We start from the raw sequence: 25,658 nt of genomic DNA on the forward strand, positions 1-25,658 counted from the left end.
TGTGTGTGTGTGTGTGTGTGTGTGTGTGTGTGTGTGTGTGTGTGTGTGTGTGTGTGGTGTGTGTGTGGTGTGTGGGTGTGTGTGTGTTGTGTGTGTGTGTGTGGTGTGTGGTGTGTGTAATTACTTCCACAGACTTTTTAGGTAAGATAACCAAATAATACTTTTCTAGTTGAATGAACATATGAGACCCTTTGAAATAAAAGGTTGACTGAATTTTGGCCTACATTTTCTAAGTTGGAGCTAAGTTTTGGCCAACAATTGTTTTAGTTCAGGTACAACTTGGAATGAAAAGTTGAGTAAACAAAACAAATCCTGTGGAAGCAGTTACTTAATAATACGTTTTTTTTTAATATATTTTTTTTATTTCACCTTTATTTAACCAGGTAGGCTAGTTGAGAACAAGTTCTCATTTACAACTGCGACCTGGCCAAGATAAAGCAAAGCAGTGCGACAAAAACAACAACACAGAGTTACACATGGAATAAAACACATATAGTCAACAACAATAGAAAAAGTATATATATGCAGTGTGTGCAAATGAGGTAAGATAAAGGAGGTAGGCAATAAATAGGCCATAGTGGTGAAATAATTCAATTTAGCAATTAAACACTGGAGTGATAGATGTGCAGAAGATGAACGTGCACGTGAGATACTGGGGTGCAAAGGAGAAGATGAACGTGCACGTTGAGATACTGGGTGCAAAGGAGCAAACAAATAAATAAATAACAGTATGGGGATGAGATATTTACAGATGGGCTATGTACAGGTGCAGTGATCTGTGAGCTGCTCTGACAGCTGGTGCTTAAAGTTAGTGAGGGAGATATGAGTCTTTGTACAGTGAATTTTTGGTTATTCACGCAACTCAAACTGGCTGGGTCAAAATAACCCAGTGTGTGTTCTGTCCAATATTTACCCAACGCTGGTTAAAAATAACCAAAATTGGGTTGGTTTTAACAAAGCATTTAAAAAAAACTATGTATAGAGGAGGCCAACGAGTCCAAATGAGCCTATAACAGTGTTGTTGTGTCACTGTAGCCTGCCTATCTTACATTATCATAAAATTAAGTTTTGTGAACCGTTAAGAAAGCCGTTAAACAAAACGTACAAATGATCAGCAAAATTGAACAAGTATAGCGCTCCTGCAACTTTGTGTCAACAAAATTGCACAAGCGGCGTGAAAAAAAGTAACCGCCGCACTAGAATCGGAAAGCCCGTAACCTGCACTATGCAGCCCGGTGCAGCATTTGCCAGTCCCCCTTGTCCCCCTACCTCCTCCGATGATCACCGCGTCGTAGTGAGACTTGACAGCTGAGTGACTGGCTCTTGTCACCGTCCCTAGGGTTGTCACTGCCTGCCGAGTTCCGCCTGTCCACACCGTCGCAGCCATGACAAACTTGGATGTAACTTTTCCTGGATTCTCCTGTTTTTCTTCGTTGCTCACGCAACTCTGTAGCCCGAACTGAACTCGTACAGCTCCACCTACTTGAGCATAGTTTCCCGTAGGTACCGATCCAGGATCAGTTTTATTATGCCCAATCCAGATCCCAACCGTTTATGAAAAAGCTCAAAACTGATCAGCGTCTAGGGGAAACTTCATTTAATTGAACTGACGGAACTGATTGTCTTATAGTTCTAATATACTAAGTTGATTTTCTATTACTATACTGTATTTAAACTGGATTGTATTTATACATTCACCTACAATAGTGTGTGACCAATCCTTTATCCACTGTTACATCAATGAAATCTATATTGAGGTGATCAGGTGCCAGAAAATGATACATTTTTATTTTCAAATCAGCATGCATGATTCATGTCACAATTAAATTGCAAAGTTAAAAGGAAAAACAAAATGGTTCATTGGTGGTACAGGCACACCAGGTTCGACCCAGTAGTAGATGGTGTGTTTGTGTGATAAAGACAATTTTTTTTTTACTGTATTATAGGCTATCATATTTGATTTTCTTATAAAGACAGAATGCCTACACTTTACCTAGCAAATTTAAAATTAAGTTTTGTTGTAGAGTACAACCACAGATAGAAACAAGGAGCATAAAAATCTTTGGTACGACTTAAACTGTCCCAGAACTAGCTTTGGTATTTCTATGTCTAATTTTAAGATTTGGCTGTCTAACCACACACTGACATACAGCTCTCTGGGTGAGGTTCTTTTCAAGTCTCCAGTGAGTGATGAAGTTCCTTTCATCTACAGTTGAAGTAGGAAGTTTACATACACTTAGGTTGGAGTCATTAAAACTCGTTTTTCAACCACTCCACAAATTTCTTGTTAACAAACTATAGTTTGGCAAGTCGGTTAGACATCTACTTTGTGCAGGACACAAGTCATTTTTCCAACAATTGTTTACAGACAGATTATTTCACTTATAACTCACTATCACAATTCCAGTAGGTCAGAAGTTTACATACACTAAATTGACTTTGCTTAAACAGCTTGGAAAATTCCAGAAAATGATGTCATGGCTTTAGAAGCTTTCGATAGGCTAATTGACATCATTTGAGTAAATTGGAGGTGTACCTGTGGATGTATTTAAAGGCCTACCTTCGAAATCAGTGCCTCTTTGCTTGACATTATGGGAAAATCTTAAGAAATCAGCCAAGACCTCAGAAAACAAATTGTAGACCTCCACAAGTCTGGTTCATCTCTTGGGAGCAATTTCCAAACGCCTGAAGGGACCACGTTCAGTCTGGACAAACAATTTACCGACCACCCCTTCAGACTTATTGACTTATTCCACATTTAGTTGTGTTACAGCATGAATTCAAAAATGATTGGATATTTTTTTTTTTCTCACACCCATCTACACACCCTGTAATGACAAAGTGAAAACATATTTTTACACATTTTTGCAAACTTATTTAAAATTAAATACAGAAATATCTTATTTACATAAGTGTTCACACTGAGTCAATACTTTGTAGAAGCACATTTTTCAGCGATTACAGCTGTAARTCTTTCTGGGTAAGTCTCTAAGAGTTTTCCACACCTGGATTGTGCAACATTTCCCCATGATCTTTTTCTAAATTCTTCAAGCTCTATCAAATTGGTTGTTGATCATTTCTAAACAACCATTTTCAGGTCTTGCTATAGATTTTCAAGTAGATTTAAGTCAAAACTAACCTGGTTACTCAGGAACATGCACTGTCTTCTTGGTRAGCAACTCCAAWGTAGATTTAGCTTTGTGTTTTTGGTTATTGTCCTGCTGAAAGGTAAATTAATCTCCCAGTGTCTGGTGGACAGCAGACAATACAAGGTTTTCCTCTAGGACTTTGCCTGTGGTTAGCTCCATTTTTTTATCCTGAAAACTCCCCAGTCCTTAACGATTGCAAGCATACCCTTGGGGCGGCAGGTAGCCTAGTGGTTAGAGCATTGGACTAGTAACCGAAAGGTTGCAAGATCAAATCCCCGAGCTGACTAGGTACAAATCTGTCATTCTGCCCCTGAACAAGGCAGTTAACCCACTGTTCCTAGGCCGTCATTGAAAATAAGAATTTGTTCTTAACTGACCTGCCTAGTTAAATAAAGGTAAAAAAAATAAAAAATACCCATAACATGATGCAGCCAACACTATGCTTTAAAATATGGAGAGTGGTAGTCAGTAATGTTTTTTATTTATTTGCCCCAAACATAGCACTCACAGCTGTAATTAAATCAAATCAAATTTGATTTGTCACATGCGCCGAATACAACAGTGAAATGCTTACTTACGAGCCCCTAACCAACAATACAGTAAAAAAAAAAATACGGATAAGAATAAGAGAAAAGTAACAAGTCATTAAAGAGCAGCAGTAAAATAACAATAGCGAGACTATATAAAGTGGGGTACCGATACAGAGTCAATGTGCGGGGCCACCGGTTAGTTGAAGTAGTATGTACATGTAGKTAGAGTTATTAAAGTGACTATGCATAGATGACAAAGGTRATTATATCATTAACATGTATTGACTCAGGGGTGTGACATTTCTGTATTTAAGTTTCAATAAATTTGCAAAAATGTCTAAAAACACGTTTTCACTTTGTCATTATGGGGTATTGTGTGTAGATAAGTGAGAAAAAAAATCTATTTTGAATTCAGGCTGTAACACAACAAAGTGTGGAATAAGTCAAGGGGTATGAATGCTTTCTGAAAGCACTGTAAAGTAGAAACAAAAAGTATGATATACTGTATAGTCAAATGTACTACTATGATGATGATTATTATGATTATAATTCTGTTAGGTTCTAAATTCTGGTTCAATAATCTATACGGATACCAAAGAAAGCTCAGGCTAGAATTATTCACCTGACTGGGTTATGCAGCTGCAAGAACACATACAAAGTTACAAGCACATGTATTCATAACCTCCGACTAGGCCCCCCCCCCCTTCCCAGCTAGACCCCCCTTCGGTGTCTAGAATGAACAACCAGTCTTTATTGCTGGGCAGGTGTTCTTACTCCTCCACACCTTTCACAGATTTTCAAATCAGTCAGGAGAGGCCTTGAGTTAGGGAGTACACATTCYTGCAGTCCACTAGATAATTACTCTTCTCGTACASAAAGAGTTTAAACCTAACTTTACTTTAAATCCCTAAGATTATATTAAAACTSTATATTCATATTAAGAGTATATAATGGAATAAAAGAGTAAAGATATATCRTAGCAACTGTTCTATAACACTATCAACTCGAACTCCAGACAAATGGCTTGAATTCAACTCTTATGGAATCATTCTTGCCCTCAGATACAGGCCCCCTTTGTATTTTCCCTTTCCYCAAATACAATGCACATAGATCATTCCATCTGACCCATAACACAATAATTACTACTGCTTGGCTAATTTTACAATTATATTAAAATGGGCTCAGGTCCATCTGATATTGACAAGATCAGAGATGTACTGTATGTTAAGCTTATTGGTCGTGTACACAGATTAGCAGATGCTACAGCAGGTGCAGCGAAATGCTTGTGTTTCTAGTAATATAATATAAATAGAGAGCAATAGTAATTAGTGATGCACCGATATGACATTTTTGTCCGATACMGATATCCAATATTTTCCTTGCCAAAAAAACGATACCGATACYTAAAMWTTTTGCGGCCTTTTAAGCATTCTAGTACAGATAAATAGTTAAYACACACACATGGATGCAGCGGTCTAAGGCACGGCATCTCCGTGCAAGARGCGTCACTACAGTCCCTGGTTCGATTCCAGGCTGTATCACATCCGGATGTGATTGGGAGTCCCATAGGGCGGTTCACAATTGGCCCAGCGTCGTCTGGGTTTGGCCGGGGTAGACTGTCATTGTAAAGAAGAATTTGTTCTTAACTGACTTCAATTTCAATAGGCGAACAACAAATTGCAACCTAGCTAATRCTTACTCACAAGGATTCCTAAATCATTGCTAAGAATAATGAAAATGACTGCAGTTTCTACTGGTCATTGTTTTCAGGCTGGTTGTATTGCTGCTAGCTAGGTACCAAGCTAAAGCTAGCTACCCCAGAAGTTGCGGTCAAACAAATTATGCTTTATTACCAACGCGTTATTGTAAACACATTGTTCGTGGCCGGTGTTTGCAGACTTTATTGTACAGCTTTGACAGTGCTACTGTATATATTTTTTTACACACAAAGACCCAAACGGCGTTCCATAGTATGTATGTTGTGAAGCTAATAGCAGTGACGCACGCTATTGCTGTGTAACTCCGGTAGGGCAACATCTGAAAAATAACACACTTGGTAGGGTGTACCGGTGCTCGACCAGTTGGAGAAAGCCAACATCACCCACAACAGAGAGAAGGTTGATTGTCAAGGGAAATTAATTCCATTATCTTGGCTTTAATGGGTTTCAGCCTTTAAGTTGTCGCACTGAAATKTTCTTACTCTTTAAAATGACTGCTCGACTTGATGACTGCTCGATCCACACAGCAGACATTGTGGGCTAGGTTAGTAATGCTGTGTTGCATGTATAGCGCAAAATTCTACGTGGCGTCATTACGTCATGTACCTACGTTATATAGGTATGCACGTCAGCTTTGACATCGGTTTTGCACATCGACATTAACTACACATCGGCCGATACCGAGGTTGGCATTTTTAGCTAATATCGGCTGATTCCTATAGATATAGTAATCGCATATTTTTGTAGGCACTAACTCGCAGGTTCGTTGAACAAAGCCTATGGAAAAATGTATGGAGATTTCATAGGGTTTTTGGATAAACGCCCAAAATAAGGTCTGTGGTAAACAGGCTTAAGAGACCTTATACGTTTGTTCTATGAGATAACTTCATCATGTAGCGTCACTTTTTGTGAATTTTGAAGCATTTAATGTAAAAAATAAAACAACGCACATAATTCATAAAGGTTATGAATTATAAAGGCTTTATTCTTGTCAGCATTTATTCCAAAACCCTATTCTTTCCCGCATTCATTTTGCCCATAGGAATGGCTGAACAAACCAGAGGTAAATCATTCTACTATACAATACAATTAACAAAAGAGATGAGAATCATATCAAAAGTAATGTGAGCATTACATTGAGAAAGGCAATTACTTTATATGACAATGTATTACAATGTGAAACATGTATTTCTAGATGAAACAATGATTAAGTTTGGTGACAAAGTACTATGATTTTGTCAATTGAAAATGTGGTTAAAGTGGAAAAGTTAATTGAAAATGTGGTTAAGAGTTTTGAAACAACTGCCTTTTTGTTTTGAGGTTCGTACTAAGAGTTGTGTAAATATACACATACTTGTGAAAATTGCACCAAAGCATAAAAACTAATAGTAGATATTGAATATCACTTGACATTCAACATTTTATTTAATCCAGTGGCAGGTTGTGAGTATGTTGAGAAGTATTTCCAGTGTTACAGTTACATTATCCTTATACAGTACATATGTAGGACATTTAATAGTAGAAAAGGGTATTGTAAAGCAGTTGGCTACAGTAAAAACAGAGCACAGTGTTTTATGCCATTTCTGCCACATGCAACATTGTACAACATCCCCTTTTCTACTTGACTTGTCAACTGATACAGTATCGCCTTTCTCTGTGTGATAAGAGACAGGCAATAATACCCGAGAAACCAGTGTTTGGAGGATATATTGGCATGGTGTTGTTAGGCCGAGACGAAGTCCATTCATTATCTGAATTTCATTGATACACCGGCTTCTCCAAAMACMGGCTTCTCCAAACACMRGCTTCTCTGAATTTATTCATAYTATTCCATCCTTCCACAATTAGGGCTGTTGCGGTGACTGTTTTACCGCCACACAGGCGGTCATGAGTCATGAAGGCAGTCWAATACCCATTGGTTCGTTCTAAATGTTCCGTTACCATGCTGGCAATGTTCTTATCCCTTGCTTTCTAGCTAGCCAAATTTGACTAACAGAGTCATGCAAACAGTGCAGCCAAAATACCACCAAGTAGCTGCATTTGTGTATGTTTTTTACAATGATACAGCCATAACAATGAGCTAATGAGGCGCAATTTTGCCTGCCGTGGAACATTTGTACTCTAGCCACTGTTGAGAGGAGCTAGCCAACTACACAGCTAACACAATCACTTAAAACTGAAGCTGGAAAGACAGCAAACTAGCTGAATTTCCTTTCATTTGACCTGTTTTTCTATTGACATTTCTTTGTACACATCCATAAAAATGATGCCGATTCATGATATCGACTGGCTGAGAAAAGTTGCCTGCCTGTCTCTTGTCCCGACTCCCGACACGTTCATTACTATGAGACAGCTGGAGATCGAATTTCAATATTGAAACAATGTTGCAGATGTCAGAGAGACAGAAAGGTTTCTATAAATCTCCTCTGTCGAAAACCAAATGCCAGTCTAAAAGAAATGGGAGATAATGTCTATATGCTTTTTAGAGTGGAGATCAAGTTTATAAATTGCCTGGCTGGGCTGATGAGACAGTGGATTGCGCAGTGAGGTGGAACAGAGAATAGGCATTTCAATGTCATAGCCCAGGTGGTGGTAACTTGTGGAATAACCTAACGTAGCAGGTTTAAAATAAACGCCTGAAACTAGATCCCCTACATAACTGTCCTTGACAAGAAAAAAAACTGTTGAGATGTTCTCTTCTGCACTGTTCAACCAATCCAGTAAATATGGAGTGTCGCCTTGTTAACGTCCAAAAGCGGAAGTCACAGGCTCTCTTTCCATTTCCCCTGAAAATTGGTTGTTGAGGCATTGGCAGAGACTACTTGTGGACTAGACACCGGCTTGAATGCGGTTTTAACCAACCAATCAGCAACCAGTCTTTCCACTTTGTCCTACTGAAACACACTGGCTGATAGAGAATTATGATGTAGTATTTACAGCCACTCATGTACTTCTGTAAGCCACATTAAAGCTTCAAAATCTTATCATATGATAACAACAAAACAGAACAGCTGAACCTGAATGACATTTACTTTCACGGGTGGCCAACAATGACTGAAAGCCACGCCCATACTAAGCCATGCCTTCAGTCTTCTGAGCTGACCCGCTGGTTCATATCTCATTAACCCATTTATTTTTTTAGTATAACAAAGACTGTTTGTGCTTGAACAATTTATTTATTTATATATATATATATATATATATTTAACCTAGCTTTCTTTTAAACAACTAATTCACAGACATCTGTTCAATACTTTTTTTCTGAGCTCAATGCGCTCATTGCACATTTTTTCCAGAGATAAATCAGATCCAGACTGAATTGTGCAGTGTAGTAGGGAGTTGTGGTTTCCAATAGGCCAATGTTCTACATAGTTTAGCCCATAAAACGTGGTAATTAAGTACAATTACCACGAACCATTGTGAATCTACTGTMCGGTCTGTGTTTCTTTTACACCTGCTACGGAAGAGAGAAGAATGCGCGATCGTGAGGTGATATAGAGAGCAGCTGTTGCTTCAAAAGGTATCTCTACCTGAAAGTACAGTATCTAAGTGATTGATAGTTGGTATTCAGTAGTATGCCTTATTTTGAAGAACTACAAAATAGTGATTTTGTCAGATAGCATAAGCAGCAGCTCTGTAGMGGTGAGATTACTTGGAATKAAATAATAAAGTAATCAAATAAAACAAATGTAATATGCACAACAACTGAAATATCTTATTGAAGTAATGTTACTAAATGATGGTTAATAAGTGATGAGYAGTAATGGGCAGTCACTACCATCAWGAGACTTTTATTGTTTTATTCTGTGTTGTTAAACTCCTTCAACCCACATAATGCAAAGTGCATTTAATGTTTAAAAAATGATCGAAAMTAAAATTGAAAAACCGTGAWTATTTTTTAATAATCGAACCGAAATTGACCTAAAAAACACTAATCGCTCAGCACTAGTGGATGAGAAACAATGGACAGGAGCCAAATTAGATTAATAGTTTCTGCAAATGTGGATACTGTCARTATATTGTTGCTGGATTTACTATAGCAATCAGGGCACTAGTATCTTTATAAACGGATGTTTGACACTCATATCATTTTTCATTGTAGGACACAATGGACTGGTAGCGGTAAGTGGATATTTGCTTAACCAAATATATCCATCTCCATGAATGTGTGACATATCAAACTTAACTTACGTGTGTGTGTCTACATGCATTTTGTTAATAGTTGTGTGGGTGTGTGTGTGTATTCACAGGCAGCCTATCTGCAGAAGGGTGGGCTGAAGACAGCAGTTCTGGAACGCAGACACGTTCTGGGAGGGGCGGCAGTGTCGGAGGAAATCATCCCAGGTGAGGTTCACTCTCTCTGGTGACAGACTCCTGCTACAGAGGGTCCCTCTGGAGGTCATGGTAGTGCAGCAGGGTGTTCAGTAGAGTCAACACAGACGCAAAAAGAGTAGAACATCTGCTCTCACAGAAAAAAATGTGTGTTCTTGTTGTAGAAGCTCAAGTTGTTAACTATGTAGTTAATGTGTTTCCTTTTCATGTCTGTATGTCTGTCTGCAGGTTTCCATTTCTCCCGGTGTTCCTATCTCCTCAGCCTGCTCAGACCACACATCTTCAGAGACCTGGAGCTCAAGGTGAACGACCAGCCATCATACTTGATATATCAGTGATCTTCTATGTAACGTCTATGGTGACCCACAGGGTGTGCAGGCTTTTGAAAGAATGAATTGATCATTATGTCTTTGAATATTTGAATCAATCAGGTGTGTTACAGTGCCTATCACAAGTATTTCATCACATTTTATTGTGTTACAAAGTGGGATTMAATTAATTTAATTGTAATTTTGTGTCAACGATCTACATAAAATACTCTGTAATGTCAGTGGAAGATTAATGAGAAATAAAACAGTAATATATCTTGATTAGATAAGTATTCACCCCCCTGAGTCAATACATGTTAGAAACACATTTGGCAGGGATTACATCTGTGAGTCTTATTAGGTTAGTCTAAGCGCGTTGTACACCTGGATTGTGCAATATTTGCCCATTATTATTTTAAAAATTCTTAAAGTTCTGTCAAGGTGTTTGGGATCATGGCTATACAGCAAGTCTTGTCATAGATGTTCGAGCTGATTTAAGTCAAAACGGTAACTTGGCCACTCGGGAACATTCCCTGTCTTCTTGGTAAACAACTCCAGTAAAGATTTGGCCTTGTTTTTTAGGTTATTGTCCTGCTGAAAGGTCTGATGTAAAGCAGACTGAAGCATGTTTTTCTCAAGGATTTTGCCTGTGCTTAGCTCCATCCCGTTTCTCTTTATCCTAAAAAACTCCCCAGTCTTTGCCGATGTCAAGCATACCCATACCATGATGCAGCCACCACCATGCTATTTTGTGTATTTTTATATATTTTTTCTCTGTCATTTAGGTGATTATTGTGGAGTCACTACAATGTTGTTGATCCATCCCCAGTTTTCTCTCAACATAGGCATTGAACTCTGTAGCTGTTTTTAAATCACCACCATCCCTGAGCAGTTTCCTTCCTGTCCTGCAGTTCAGAAGGCCAACTGTTTCTTTGTGTCTGGGTGGTTTAATACATAATCCACAGCATACTTATTAACTTGACCTTGCTTAAAGAGATATTCAAAGTCTGCTTATTTTTAGTGTTACCCATCTACCAATCACTGCTCTTCTTTATCAGGCTTTCGAAAAGCTCCCTGGCTTTGTAGATGAATCTGTGCTTGAAGTTCAATTGTCACGCCCTGACCATAAAGAGCCTTTTTATTCTCTATGTTGGTTAGGTCGGGGTGTGACTAGGGTGGGTAATCTAGGTTGTTTTATTTTTATGTTGGCCTGGTATGGTTCCCAATCAGAGCCAGCTGTTTATCGTTGTCTGTGACTGGGGATCATATTTAGGCAGCCATTTCCCCACTGTGTTTTGTGGGATCTTGTTTATGTGTAGTTGCCTGTGAGCACTCCATAGCTTCACATGTCGGTTGCTCTTTATAGTTTTTTTTGTGCGGTTCACTTCTAATAAAATGTCGAACCGATTTCACGCTGCGCTTTGGTCCAAATGTTATTACGACGATCGTGACATCAATACTTGACTGAGGGACCTTACAGATGTAGTACAGTTGAAGTCGGAAGTGTACATACACTTAGGTTGGAGTCATTAAAACTCATTTTTCAACCACTCCACATATTTCTTGTTAACAAACTATAGTTTTGGCAAATCGGTTAGGACATCTACTTTGTGCATGACACAAGTAATTTTTCCAACAATTGTTTACAGACACATTATTTTACTTATAATTCACTTTATCACAATTCCAGTGGGTCAGAAGTTTACATACACTAAGTTGACTGTGCCTTTAAACAGCTTGGAAAATTCCAGAAAATGATGTCATGGCTTTAGAAGCTTCTGATAGGCTAATTGACATCAGTTAAATCAATTGGAGGTGTACCAGTGGATATATTTCAAGGCCTACCTTCAAACTCGGTGCCTCTTTGCTTGACATCATGGGAAAATCAAAAGAAATCAATCAAGACCTCAGAAAACCAATTGTAGACCTCCACAAGTGTGGTTCATCCTTGGGAGCTATTTCCAAACGCCTGAAGGGACCACGTTCATCTGTACAAACAATAGTACGCAAGTATAAACACCATGGGACCACGCAGCAGTCATACCACTGAGAAAGGAGACGCGTTCTGTCTCCTAGAGATACTTTGGTGCGAAACGTGCAAATCAATCTCAGAACAACAGCAAATGACCTTGTGAAGATGCTGGAGGAAACGGGTACAAACGTATCTAACGCCACAGTAAAATGAGTCCTATATCGTCCGCTCAGCAAGGAAGAAGCCACTGCTCCAAAACCGCCATAAAAAAGCCAGACTACGGTGTGCAACTGCACATGGGGATAAAGATCGTACTTTTTGGAGAAATGTCCTCTGGTCTGATGAAACAAAAATAGAACTGTTTGGTCATAATGACCATTGTTATGTTTGGAGGAAAAAGGGGGAGACTTGCAAGCCGAAGAACACCATCCCAACCGTGAAGCACTGGGGTGGCAGCATCATGTTGACACTTCACAAAATAGATGGCATTATGAGGAGGAAAACTACGTGGATATATTGAAGCAACATCTCAAGACATCAGTCAGGAAGTTAAAGCTTGGTCGCAAATGGGTCTTCCAAATGGACAATGACCCCAAGCATACTTCCAAAGTTGTGGCAAATGGCTTAAGGACAACAAAGTCAAGGTATTGGAGTGGCCATCACAAAGCCTTGACCTCAATCCCATAGAAGATTTGTGGCAGAACTGAAAAAGTGTGTGCGAGCAAGGAGGCCTAAAAACCTGACTCAGTTACACCAGCTCTGTCAGGAGGAATGGGCCAAAATTCACCCAACTTATTGTGGGAAGCTTGTGGAAGGCTACCTGAACCGTTTGACCCAAGTTAAACATTTTAAAGGCAATGCTGCCAAATACTAACTGAGTGTATGTAAACTTCTGACCCACTGGGAACGTGATGAAAGAAATAAAAGCGGAAATAAATCATTCTCTCTACTATTATTCTGACACTTCACATTCTTAAAATATAGTGGTGATCCTAACTGACCTAAAACAGGGAATTTTTACTCCGATTTAAATGTTAGGAATTGTGAAAAACTGAGTTTAAATGTATTTGGCTAAGGTGAATGTAAACTACCGACTTCAACTGTATGTATGGGGGACAAAGGAAGGGGTAGTCATTCAAAAATCATTACAACCCCTATTGTGTCATACACATGTTATGCAATTTTGTTAAAACAGATTTTACTCCTGAACTAATTTAGGCTTGCCTAAACAAAGGGGGTAAATACTTATGCAACAACTATATTTTAGGTATTTAATTTGTATAAATGTGTAGAATTTTCTTTTCACTTTGACATTATGGAGTATTTTGTGTTGATCAATGACAAAACAAAAGTTCAATTAAATCTATGTAGTTCAATCTGTAGCGCAACAAAATGTGAAATACACCCAAGGGGGTGAATACTTATGATACCCACTGTGTGTGTGTGTGTGTGTGTGTGTGTGTGTGTGTGTGTGTGTGTGTGTGTGTGTGTGTGTTCAGAAACATGGACTGAAGCTGTACATGCGGGACCCCCATGCCTTCACCCCAATGTTGGAGGAGGGGGTAGGGGGTCTCCCCCCTCGGTCTCTACTGCTGGGCTCAGACCTGGCCATGAACCAGAGGGAGATCGGCAAGTTCTCTGAGACAGACGCCAAGGTGGGTAGCAATATAAGATAGACAGCTTACTGTACAGATGCTGTTTATTGTTGATGTTAGCTCACTTAGCTCTATTAGCTAGTACTCAGTAGGCTACAGTAAAAGGAGGAAATGGAGGGGAGTAGTGATTGTTTTCCCCTCTCCTTGTTATGTAATTAACAGTAACTCTTTCTGTGCCTCTCCCTTTCCCTCTCCCATTCTCCCTCTTTGTCTCTCCCTTTCCCCTCCTACCCCTCTGCCCTACTCCAGGCGTACCCAGAGTTTATAACCCACCTGGATAAGTTAGCGGCGGCCATCCATCCCCTCCTGGACTCGCCCCCAGTAGACATCGCAGGGTTAACCGGCGGGGCCCTGAGGAGGAGGATGGCAGCACTGAGGAGTGCCTTGCCCCTTGTCCAATGTGGTACTAAGTTGTTTTCCTACACGTTTGTAGGGTGAATAAACACCGCTGAAATGTTAAATAACTACTGTATTATTTATAATACAATACATCTGTTTTTTATTTTTCAATATATTACATCATAATATTCACCTGTTCTGTTGTGTGTTTACAGGCCTGAAACTGGGCAAGAACATTCCAGACTTCTATGAGATCGTAACTGCACCAATAATGAAGGTTGATAGACCACCTATATCACTTTGTTTCTTTCACTTATCATCGCTTCCATTTAGACTATGATTAGTAGAATGATGTGAGTTGGCCTACTCACACTCTCCAGTACCACCTTACTTAACAGGCATGGGTCCATTCAGACTGAATTTCTGCTGTGTAACTCCTGTGTTCCCTTTCAGTATATACTATGGGGAGTCAACGACCAATCATATTCACCTGAAGTAAACTGAAATCATGCCCAACGGGCCAATGGATGCAGAGTTTGCCCTCGGAAGCTCCACCTTCCTGGCTATAATACCAGGGGTCGCATTAATTTCCTAAATTCTCAGCTCTTTAGCTGGCCTGAAGGAAGAACGTGTCACGCAATTGACAAACTTTTCAGATGCCGTTCCAGCAGGACAGCTCCTCTCAGACCCTGAAGTATTACGACAGCTCCTCTGGCACTTTATTGGGCCAGCCCTGTGTGATGAAGGTCACCAGCTTGGAGAGAGTGGGGTCGTCTGCTGATGCCTTCTGGAGCTCCTGCAGTGTTGGAGTGGAGTGGGGAAATCCCCTCGGCAGAGAGGTGAAATCACACAAAGTCAATGGCAGGGGTGGAGAAGAAACACTTTTCTCCATTGAGAGTGAGGTTGTGTTGTGCCAGTGCAGTGAACACGCTGTGTAGGTGCACATCATGGACCCTGATGGTAGGCCTGTGAACAACGATATCATCAGGGTAGATGGCCACCGCTGGGATCCCCGAGTAGAAAGACATCAAGATCTTTTGGAAGCAGCTGGGGGCAGAGCTGTATCCAAATGCCATGCGCTTGTAGCGGAAGACCCCTAAGTGGGTGATGAACGCTATGAGGTTGTGGCTGCTTCGGTGTAGCAGCACCTGTAGGTATCCCTGGAGCTGTAGAACAGGGCAGTGAACTCTTCTGCAGGGGGTATTTGTCTGGGATGATGGCCATATTTGCTACTCTAAGGTCCACACAGGTGGAATGATCTCTTTTTTAACACCACCAGGTTTGTGATCCAGGGGGATGCATCAATAGCCTCGATGATGTCTTCCTCTAGCTGGCACCGGAGCTCGGCATCGATGTCTGCATGCAGGGCCAGTGGGACACAGCGTAGAGGTTGTATGATGGGGGTCTCTCCACTTGAGGGTGGGGCGTCTGCGTGTATAGGGTCTGAGCAGAGCGGTCCGTGTCAGTGAGAGCAAGAGGCTGGAGAGGGGAGGCTGGCTTTGCAGCAGATTCTGCAGTGGACTCCACTTGGAAAGCCTATATGTTTTGATAAGGTTTGTATCACAATTAAAGTGGCCAAATAACTCCAAACGTAGCGTATAAGCCTAAGACCCCCTGGAACATGGTTAGAGGTTAGAGAGCACATAGCCTACAGAGCCTAGTGAAATGTGTTCTTATAAACTCAGTCATTGCGCAATCGCGTGTGTAAACAGAGTTTTGACTGGACACTATTTAAAAGAGGATCCTAGCTTTCCCATGCTGTGGTATTTATTWAATTTTCATCATTTAACAGATGCTCTTATCCAGAGAAACTGAGGTTAAGTGTCTTGCTCAAGGGCAAATCAACAGATGTTTCACCTAGTCAGCTGGGGATTTGAACCAGCAACCTTTCAGTTACTGGTCCAATGCTCTTAACCACTAGGCTACCTGCCTAGTCAATTCTTAAGATTAAGCACATTAATCCGCTTTACAACCGGTGTAGCCTAACTGGCATACATTGTCGACGAGTGAGTTTCAAGTCTGTAGAAGATAATTTTCACCATAAAAATGCACCTTTATGGCTTCCTAAGTGGTGCAGCGGTCTAAAGCACTGCTTCGCAGTGCTAGAGGCATCATTACAGACCCGGGTTCGATCCCGGGCTGTGTCATGATCGGGCAGCGCACAATTGGCCCAGCGTCATCCGGGTTAGGGGAGGGTTTGGGCGGGGGTGCTTTACTTGGCTCATCGCGCTCTAGCGACTACTTGTGGTGGGCCGGGAACCTGCAGGCTGATCTCAGTTGTCAGTTGAACAGTGATTCCTCCGACACATTGGTATGGCTGGCCTCCGGGTTAAGTGGGCGGGTGTTAAAGAAGCTCAGTTTGGTGGGTAATGTTTTGGAGGACACATGACTCGACCTTCACCTCCCGAGCCAAATGCGGAGTTGCAGACAAGATCGAAATTGGGGAGAAAAAGGGGCTAAAATACAACAAAAAATAATAATAATAAAGCACCTTTATAATAAAGAATTACATGCATAATCGCATTTATGTAAGATTGCCTATTATTCCTAATGTGATGAGTAGATTGGATAGTCATAATTTAGGCTAATACTATAACTCAATCACTGTTTGCAACAAAAAGAAAATGTTCAATGCATGGCTGAGCTCATGTAGCATAGAGCAGGCTATATCAGATACATTTCTTCTTTCTTTGCATGGGAAAAATGTGGCCTTTTATAAACACATTTCATGCAATTCTACTACACTTTATATGACTGGAGACATTAGCAGAATATGTTTTATAGAACAAATTATATGGTAGCCTACTGCTGACGGTGACAAAAAGATACATAAAAACGACGTTGTCCATATAATAGGCCTACGAGAAGGGGGGATACTAATAGAATATGATATCCATCTAAACTGGAGGAGGAAATTATTGTCCAAAAACAAACTTTTAAGTATCACTGACCCAACAATGATAAATAGTGAATATGTGCAGCGTGCATATTGCAGATGCTCTCCGCCGGTGTCAATAAGATAGGCTATACTTTTTGTTCGCTCAATTAAATTGAGAATTTTGATAACTAATAGACATGAGTATTTTCATTGTTTTCTCTTTACAGCACCACCATTTGCTTTCCAAACTATGTTTTCCCACATTGTATTTTGAAATATTGCGATATGCCTGGCTTAGCCTCTACTTTTCACAGACAGTCGCAACTCAGCAATAATCTGCCCAAATTGCAAGAGCTAACTTTCCTTCTGGCTATAGGCAATTGATTTTAAACAATCCACAAACCTTACTTTTTTTAAATAATCGAAATATTATCTGTGGCCAAATCATGCTTTAGTAGCCTTATTAGCCTTAGTAGCCTTAGAATTATTTTGTTTATTTACGTATAGGCAGGAGACAGTTCATTAGGCTATATAATTTTGGCAATTTAATTACAGTGGGGAGAACAAGTATTCGTTAACTGTATAAAAGACACCTGTCCACACACTCAATCAAACAGACTCCAACCTCTCCACAATGGCCAAGACCAGAGAGCTGTGGTAAGGTACAGTCAGGGATAAAATTGTAGACCTGCACAAGCTGGGATGGGCTACAGGACAATAGGCAAGCAGCTTGGTGAGAAGGCAACAACTGTTGGCGCAATATATTAGAAAATGGAAGAAGTTCAAGATGACGGTCAATCACCCTCGGTCTGGGCTCCATGCAAGATCTCACCTCGTGGGGCATCAATGATCATGAGGAAGTGAGGGATCAGCCCAGAACTACACGGCAGGACCTGGTCAATGACCTGAAGAGAGCTGGGACACAGTATTAAGAAAACCATTAGTAACACACTACGCCGTCATGGATTAAAATCCTGCAGCGCACGCAAGGTCCCCCTGCTCAAGCCAGCGCATGTCCAGCCCCGTCTGAAGTTTGCCAATGACCATCTGGATGATCCAGAGGAGGAAATGGGAGAAGGTCATGTGGTCCGATGAGACAAAATAGAGCTTTTTGGTGTTAAACTCCACTCGCTGTGTTTGGAGGAAGAAGAAGGATGAGTACAACCCCAAGAACACCATCCCAACCGTGATGCATGGAGGTGGAAACATCATTCTTTGGGGATGCTTTTCTGCAAAGGGGACAGGACGACTGCACAGTATTGAGGGGAGGATCGGTGGGGCCATGTATCGCAAGATCTTGGCCAACACCCTCCTTCCCTCAGTAAGAGCATTGAAGATGGTTGTGGCTGGTTTCTTCCAGCATGACAACAACCCGAAACACACAGCCAGGGCAACTAAGGAGTGGCTCCGTAAGAAGCATCTCAAGGTCCTGGAGTGGCCTAGCCAGTCTCCAGACCTGAACCCAATAGAAAATCTTTGGAGGGAGCTGAAAGTCTGTATTGCCAGCGACAGCCCCAAACCTGAAGGATCTGGAGAAGGTCGTATGGAGGAGTGGGCCAAAATCCCTGCTGCAGTGTGTGCAAACCTGGTCAAGAACTAAGGAAACATATGATCTCTGTAATTGCAAACAAAGGGTTTCTGTACCAAATATTAAGTTCTGCTTTTCTGATGTATCAAATACTTATGTCATGCAATAAAATGCAAATTAATTACTTAAAAATCATACAATGTGATTTTCTGGATTTTCTGGATTTTTGATTTTTGTCTCTCACAGTTGAAGTGTACCTATGATAAAAATTACAGACCTCTACATGCTTTGTAAGTAGGAAAACCTGCAAAATCGGCAGTGTATCAAATACTTCTTCTCCCCACTGTACATTTATTTTAGGTAAAGCTTAGATCCCCCTCTAGCCTTATGGGCACTCACCTGTTATTTGCATGACACATTTTTTTGACCGCCATAGCCCTATATGGGACGGGTTCGGCAGGGCCGACGCAGATCTTTACTCAAGAAAACCTGCATTGTCATCTGTTCTTCTCAATGAGGGATCTGGACGCTCCATTGGGAACAGATGCTTTGGTGTATCAGTGGCCTCAGGCCCTGCTCTATGCGTTTCCTCCGGTGGACCTGATTCAGGCCACTGTGGAGAAGGTCAGTCAGGAGGGTCTGTTGTTGATTCTGGTGGCTCCCCGTTGGCCCAGACAACCCTGGTTCCCGGAGATTATCCACCTGTTGGGCTGGGACCCGTGGAAGGTTCTGTGTTGTCGGGATCTATTGTCTCTGGCACACTAGACAGTTTGGCACCCACGACCGCAGATATGTATTCTGTGATTGTATACATGCATTGTTTTGGACTTACGGTTCCTTGTACAAGTTCTGACATTTCAGGCTCGCAAGGTAAGTATTGTTCTTGGAACCGTCAGTTCAATGGACTTGAGCTGCAGTGGCAGCGTGTCAGTGCACATAGCCAAGTTGCAGCAGGTTCTGGTTCCCTATATGGGGCTCTGCCATTTCAGGCTTCTCAGAAAAGTATTAGGGAAAAATGTGGTTTCTGTAACCCATTTTTGGAGCTGGTGGAACTTGTGTGTGCTTGGTTGCCGTGGGCCTCCTAGTTTGGTACCCTCTAAGCCGGATTGGGGCGTGCTTGTACTGTATATCCTCATAGTATGTTATACCCAGTGACTGACTGAGATGGAGCATACATTTATGAATATAACTACTGTTCCCTAAAGGAGGGAACGAGGTATAACATATTTTGGGCCCGCACCTTCAGGTGATTTGAGCTCACTGAAGAGCAGTACTGAATTGAGGGAATTAATGCGAGCCCCGGTATTATAGCTAGGAAGGCGGGGCTTCCGAGGGCACGCTCGGTATCCATTGGACCGTTGGGTGTGATTTCAGTTTTCTTCCTGTGAATATGTTATACCTAGTTCCCTCCTCCAGGGAACAGTAGTTATATTAATATCTGTACATTCTACTCTGTTTCTCAGATCCTAAACCAATGGTTTGAGTCAGAACTTTGAGTCAGAACTGTCTATATATATATATATATATATATATATAAATACACACACACACACACAGTTGAAGTCGGAAGTTTACATACACTTAGGTTGGAGTCATTAAAACTCGTTTTTCAACCACTCCACAAATTTCTTGTTAACAAACTATAGTTTTGGCAAGTCTGTTAGGACATCTACTTTGTGCAGGACACAAGTCATTTTTCCAACAATTGTTTACAGCCATATTATTTCACTTATAATTCACTATCACAATTCCAGTGGGTCAGAAGTTTACAGACACTAAGTTGACTGTGCCTTTAAACAGCTTGGAAATTTCTAGAAAATTATGTCATGGCTTTAGAAGCTTCTGATAGGCTAATTGACAACATTTGAGTCAATTGGAGGTGTACCTGTGGATGTATTTCAAGGCTTACCTTCAAACTCAGTGCCTCTTTGCTTGACATTATGGGAAAATCAAAAGAAATTAGCCAAGATCTCAGAAAGAAATTGTAGATCTCCACAAGTCTGGGTCATCCTTGGGAGCAATTTCCAAATGCCTGAAGGTACCACGTGCATCTGGACAAACAATAGTACGCAAGTATAAACACCATGGGACCATGCAGCCGTCTTTCCGCTCAGGAAGGAGACGCGTTCTGTCTCCTAGAGATGAACGTACTTTGGTGCGAAAAGTGCAAATCAATCCCAGAACAACAGCAAAGGACATCGTGAAGATGCTGGAGAAAACAGGTACAAAAGTATCTGTATCCACAGTAAAACGAGTCCTATATCGACATAACATGAAAGACCGCTCAGCAAGGAAGAAGCCACTGCTCCAAAACCGCCATAAAAAAGCCAGACTACGGTTTACAACTGCACATTGGGACAAAGATCGTACTTTTTGGAGAAATGTCCTCTGGTCTGATGAAACAAAAATAGAACTGTTTGGCCATAATGACCATCGTTATGTTTGGAGGAAAAAGTGGGAATCTTACAAGCCGAAGAACACCATCCCAACTGTGAAGCACGGGGGTGTTAGCATCATGTTGTGGGGGTGCTTTGCTGCAGGAGGGACTGGTGCACTTCACAAAATAGATGGCATCATGAGGTAGGAAAATGATGTGGATATATTGAAGCAACATCTCAAGACATCAGTCAGGAAGTTAAAGCTTGGTCGCAAATGGGTCTTCCAAATGGACAATAACCCTAAGCATACTTAGGGTTAATGGACAATAACCAAAGTTATGGCAAAATGGCTTAAGGACAACAAAGTCAAGGTATTGGAGTGGCCATCACAAAGCCCTGACCTTAATCCTATAGAAAATGTGTGGTCAGAACTGAAAAAGCGTGTGCGAGCAAGGAGGCCTAAAAACCTGAGTAAGTTACACCAGTTCTGTCAGGAGGAATGGGCCAAAATTCACCCAACTTATTGTGGGAAGCTTGTGGAAGGCTACCTGAAACGTTTGACCCAAGTTAAACAATTTAAAGGCAATGCTACCAAATACTAATTGAGTGTATGTAAACTTCTGACCCACTGGGAATGTGATGAAAGAAATAAAATTCTCTCTACTTTTATTCTGCTACTATTATTTTGACATTTCACATTCTTAAAATAAAGTGCTGATCCTTACACAGGGAATTTTTACTAGGATTAAAAAGGATTAAATGTCAGGAATTGTGAAAAACTGAGTTTAAAAGTATTTGGCTAAGGTGTATGTACACTTCAGACTTCAACTGTATGTGTATGTATGTACATATAGCTACAATATTGAATTAGGATATTGGCGTTGCTGTCTAACCCTTCCTCATCTGATTCCAGTGGCGTCCATGTTGTAAAGCCTGTCTCTTATACACATCTAGATGTGTATAAGAGACAGCACACACACACACCCCCTCTCACACACACACACACACACACACACACACACACACACACACACACACACACACACACCCCCTCTCAGAATTGAATAGAACATTATATTGTATATATGTTTTTGACAATACAGTTTCCCCCTTTGTATCTCCCCCCGCAGGTATGTCCTCCTTCATCATGTGATGGGGGAGCTGGAGAAGGAGAAGGGAGCGTGGGGTTATGTGGAGGGGGGCATGGGAGGGGTGTCCAAGGCCATCGCTAGCTCTGCCCGCTCCCACGGAGCAGACATCTTTACTGAACAGGTCAGCTGGCTGGATAGGCTTTCACATTTGTTCTATTCCATAGTGTTTTCAGTTCATGTTAAACTGTAATGGTCCAGCTGATTATAATACAGTGAATAAACATACATACAGCCATATAGGACAGATTTAATTTCCCCAGTTGTGGTTATCTAGTGGWTCCCTAGTTGGTAACTCAACCTTTTTGAATTTAATAGCTAATGGATAATATAATGTGTTCTTGTGTGATATCTGTGTGTGGGTGTGCATGCATATGGGTTACAGGATGTGCATCAGGTCTTGGTAGGGTCAGATGGCAGTGCCAAGGGGGTGGTCCTGAAGGATGGCACAGAGATCTACAGCAGAGTGGTACTGTCCAACGCTACACCCTACGTCACCTTTAAAACACTCACTCCTCAGGTAATGCATCTTACAGGTAACACACTTTCACATCTTAACACACCTCAAGACTGGTGATGAACTTTAATCTCCAGTCAGATTGAATGTGAGACTGGCAATGTGAGACTATCCTGTTGGAGAACAAGCTCAAAATTCCATAGCTCATTAACAGTGCCTTCAGAAAGTATTCAGACCCCTTGACCTTTCCCAAATTTTGTTAGGTTACAGCCTTATTCAACAAAAAAAATCCTAATCAATCTACACACAAAACCCCACAATGACAAAACAAAGCAGGTTTTAAGAAATGTTTGCAAATGTATAAAAAAAATAAACTGAAATATCACATTTACATAAGTATTCAGACCCTTTACTTAGTACTTTGGTGAAGCACCTTTGGCAGCGATTACAGCCTCGAGTCTTCTTGGGTATGATGCTACAAGCTTGGCACACCTGTATTTGGGGAGCTTCTCCCATTCTTCTCTGCAGATCCTCTCAAGTTCTGTCAGGTTGGATGGGGAGCGTTGCTGTACAGCTATTTTCAGGACTCTACGGAGATGATCGATTGGGTTCAAGTCCGGGCTCTGGCTGGGCCACTCAAGGATATTCAGAGACTTCCTGCGTTGTCTTGGATGTGTGCTTAGGGCTGTTGTCCTGTAGGAAGTTGAACCTTCACCCCAGTCTGAGGTCCTAAGCGCTCTGGAGTAGGTTTTCATCGAGGATGTCTCTGTAATTTGCTCCGTTCATCTTTGCCTCGATCCTGACTAGTCTCCCAGTTCCTATCGCTGAAAAACATCCCCACAGCATGATGCTGTCACCACCATGCTTCAACGTAGGGATGGTGCCATGTTTCCTCTAGACATGACTCTTGGCATTCAGGCCAGAGAATTCAATCTTGGTTTCATCAGACCAGAGAATGTTGTTTCTCATGGTCTGAGAGTCTTTTAGGTGCTTTTTTGGCAAACTCCAAGCGGGCTGTCATGTGCCTTTTACTGAGAAGTGGCTTCCGTCTGGCCACTCTACCATAAAGGCCTGATTGGTGGAGTGCTGCAGAGATGGTTGTCCTTCTGGAAGGTACTCCCATCTCCACAGAGGAACTACAGGTCTGTCAGAGTGACCATCCGGTTCATGGTCACCTCCCTGACCAAGGCCCTTCTCCCCCGATTGCTCAGTTTGGCCAGGCGGCCAGCTCTAGGAAGAGTCTTGGTGGATCCAAACTTCTTCCATTTATTAATTACGGAGGCCACTGTTTTATTGGGGACCTTTATTGCTGCAGAAATGTTTTGGTACCCTTCCCCAGATCTGGGCCTCATCTTGGACCTCTACGGACAATTCCTTTGACCTCATGGCTTGGTTTTGCTCAGACATGCACTGTCAACTGTGGGCCCTTATATAGACAGGTGTGTGCCTTTCCAAATCATGTCCAATCAATTGAATTTACCACAGGTGGACTCCAATGAAGTTGTATAAACATCTCAAGGATGATCAATGGAAACAGGATGCACCTGAGCTCAATTTCGAGCCTCAAAGGGTCTGAATACTTATGTAAGTAAGGTATCTGGTTGTTGTTTTTTCATAAATTTGTGCAAAATTTTAAAAAACGGTTTTCACTTTGTCATTATGGGGTATTGTGTGTAGTTTGCTGAGGATTTCTTTTTTATTAATCCATTTTAGAATAAGGCTGTAACATAACAAAATGTGGAGAAAGTCAAGGGGTCTGAATACTTGAAAAAGTAGGCTATTGAAGAGACAATAGTCTATATACATTACATTCAGGAAGACAACAATAATTGTTCAAAAAATATTGTACTCAGAAGTGTAATATCGTGTTTGTGTCCTCTTACCTTAACCCTAACCCCTCTGTTTTGCTTCTCACAGAGTGCTCTTTCTCCAGCATTCATCAAAGCTGTAGATCAGATAGACTACACCTCCCCTGTCACTAAGATTAATGGTACGACCCTTATCATATCTACCTCATACTTTTCTTTTGTGTTGTTTAACTACCTTTCTTCAAGTACTTACTGTACTTAAAGTACTTACTTTAAGAAACCCTTAGCATACAATTTCTGCAGCCAAGCGGAAATCGAATTAACATAATAAAACTAAATCGCCAATAGAATTTGTCTGATTAAACTAGAGATATGTTTTTTGCATGGGCTGTGTCTCAATCCACCGCCCTTCTGCATCTGCGGTGAAAGTTGGCAGAGCTAGAGTGGTGTTTGTCAGACCATGAGACCAAATAGGTCTTCTCACAAAGTTTCATCAGCTGTATGGGTGGCTGGTCTTAGAAGATCTGTCAGGTGAAGAAGCCGGATGTGGAGGTCCTGGGCTGGCACAGTTACAGGTAGTCTGCGGTTGTGAGGCCGTTTGGACGGACTGAAAAATTCCCTAAAACGAAATTGGGAGGCGGCTTATGGTAGAGAAATTAACATTAAATTATCTGGCAACAGCTCTGGTGGACATTCCTGCAGTCAGCATGTCAATTGCACGCTCCCTCAAAACTTGAGACATCTGTGGCATTGTGTTGTGTGACAAAACTGCACATTCTAGAGTGGCCTTTTATTGTCCCCATCACAAAGTCCACCTGTGTAATGATCATGCTGTTCAATCCGCTTCATGATATGCCACACCTGTCAGGTGGATGGATTATCTTAACAAAGTATAAATGCCCACCTTTTAGGGATGTAAACAAATTTCTGCACAAAATTTGAGAGAAAAAAGCTTTTTGTGAATATGGAAATTTTTGGGGATCTTTTACTTCAGCTCATGAAACATGGGACCAACACTTTACATGTAAAAAATAAAATAAAAATAGTTTCCTGCTCTTTCTTAGATCTCTCAGATATAGGACAGACACTTCAGAACAAACTTCCTTTAGATTTTTTGGGGGACTATCTTTTGTTCTATGTAGTGAATCTGTTATTCAATGTGTTTCTATTGGCTAATAGCAGTAATGCAAAAAATGTTATACCTTTAGGGGCCTTAAAATTCAAAATCAAATAGCTAAATTATCCTTGGTACAACTGGAACTGTATACTTTATATATATATACACACACGCACACGCAGTACCTGTCAAAAGTTTGGACATGCCTACTCATTCAGGCGTTTTTCTTTATTTTTAAAATGTTTTACATTTTAGAATAATAGTAAAGACAAAACTATGAAATTATACATATGTAATCATGTAGTAACCAAAAAAGTGTTAAACAAATCAAATATATTTTC

The 25,658-nt window shown here is 41.0% G+C and overlaps 1 protein-coding gene across 1 annotated transcript in view; it reads left to right on the forward strand.

The window, feature by feature from the left end:
- pyroxd2 (pyridine nucleotide-disulphide oxidoreductase domain 2) overlaps positions 1-25,658 on the forward strand; it is a 36,460-nt gene that overhangs the window by 6,061 nt on the left and 4,741 nt on the right. Inside the window, exons 2-10 of the mRNA XM_070448197.1 lie at positions 9,500-9,519; positions 9,648-9,741; positions 9,958-10,031; positions 13,509-13,664; positions 13,914-14,067; positions 14,219-14,324; positions 21,891-22,059; positions 22,321-22,455; positions 24,310-24,382. Coding sequence (XP_070304298.1) covers positions 9,500-9,519; positions 9,648-9,741; positions 9,958-10,031; positions 13,509-13,664; positions 13,914-14,067; positions 14,219-14,324; positions 21,891-22,059; positions 22,321-22,455; positions 24,310-24,382 — 981 coding nt within the window. The remainder of the gene's footprint in view (positions 1-9,499; positions 9,520-9,647; positions 9,742-9,957; positions 10,032-13,508; positions 13,665-13,913; positions 14,068-14,218; positions 14,325-21,890; positions 22,060-22,320; positions 22,456-24,309; positions 24,383-25,658) is intronic.

This window comes from Salvelinus sp. IW2-2015, linkage group LG18 (assembly GCF_002910315.2).
Source record: "Salvelinus sp. IW2-2015 linkage group LG18, ASM291031v2, whole genome shotgun sequence".
Classification (NCBI taxonomy): domain Eukaryota; kingdom Metazoa; phylum Chordata; class Actinopteri; order Salmoniformes; family Salmonidae; genus Salvelinus; species Salvelinus sp. IW2-2015.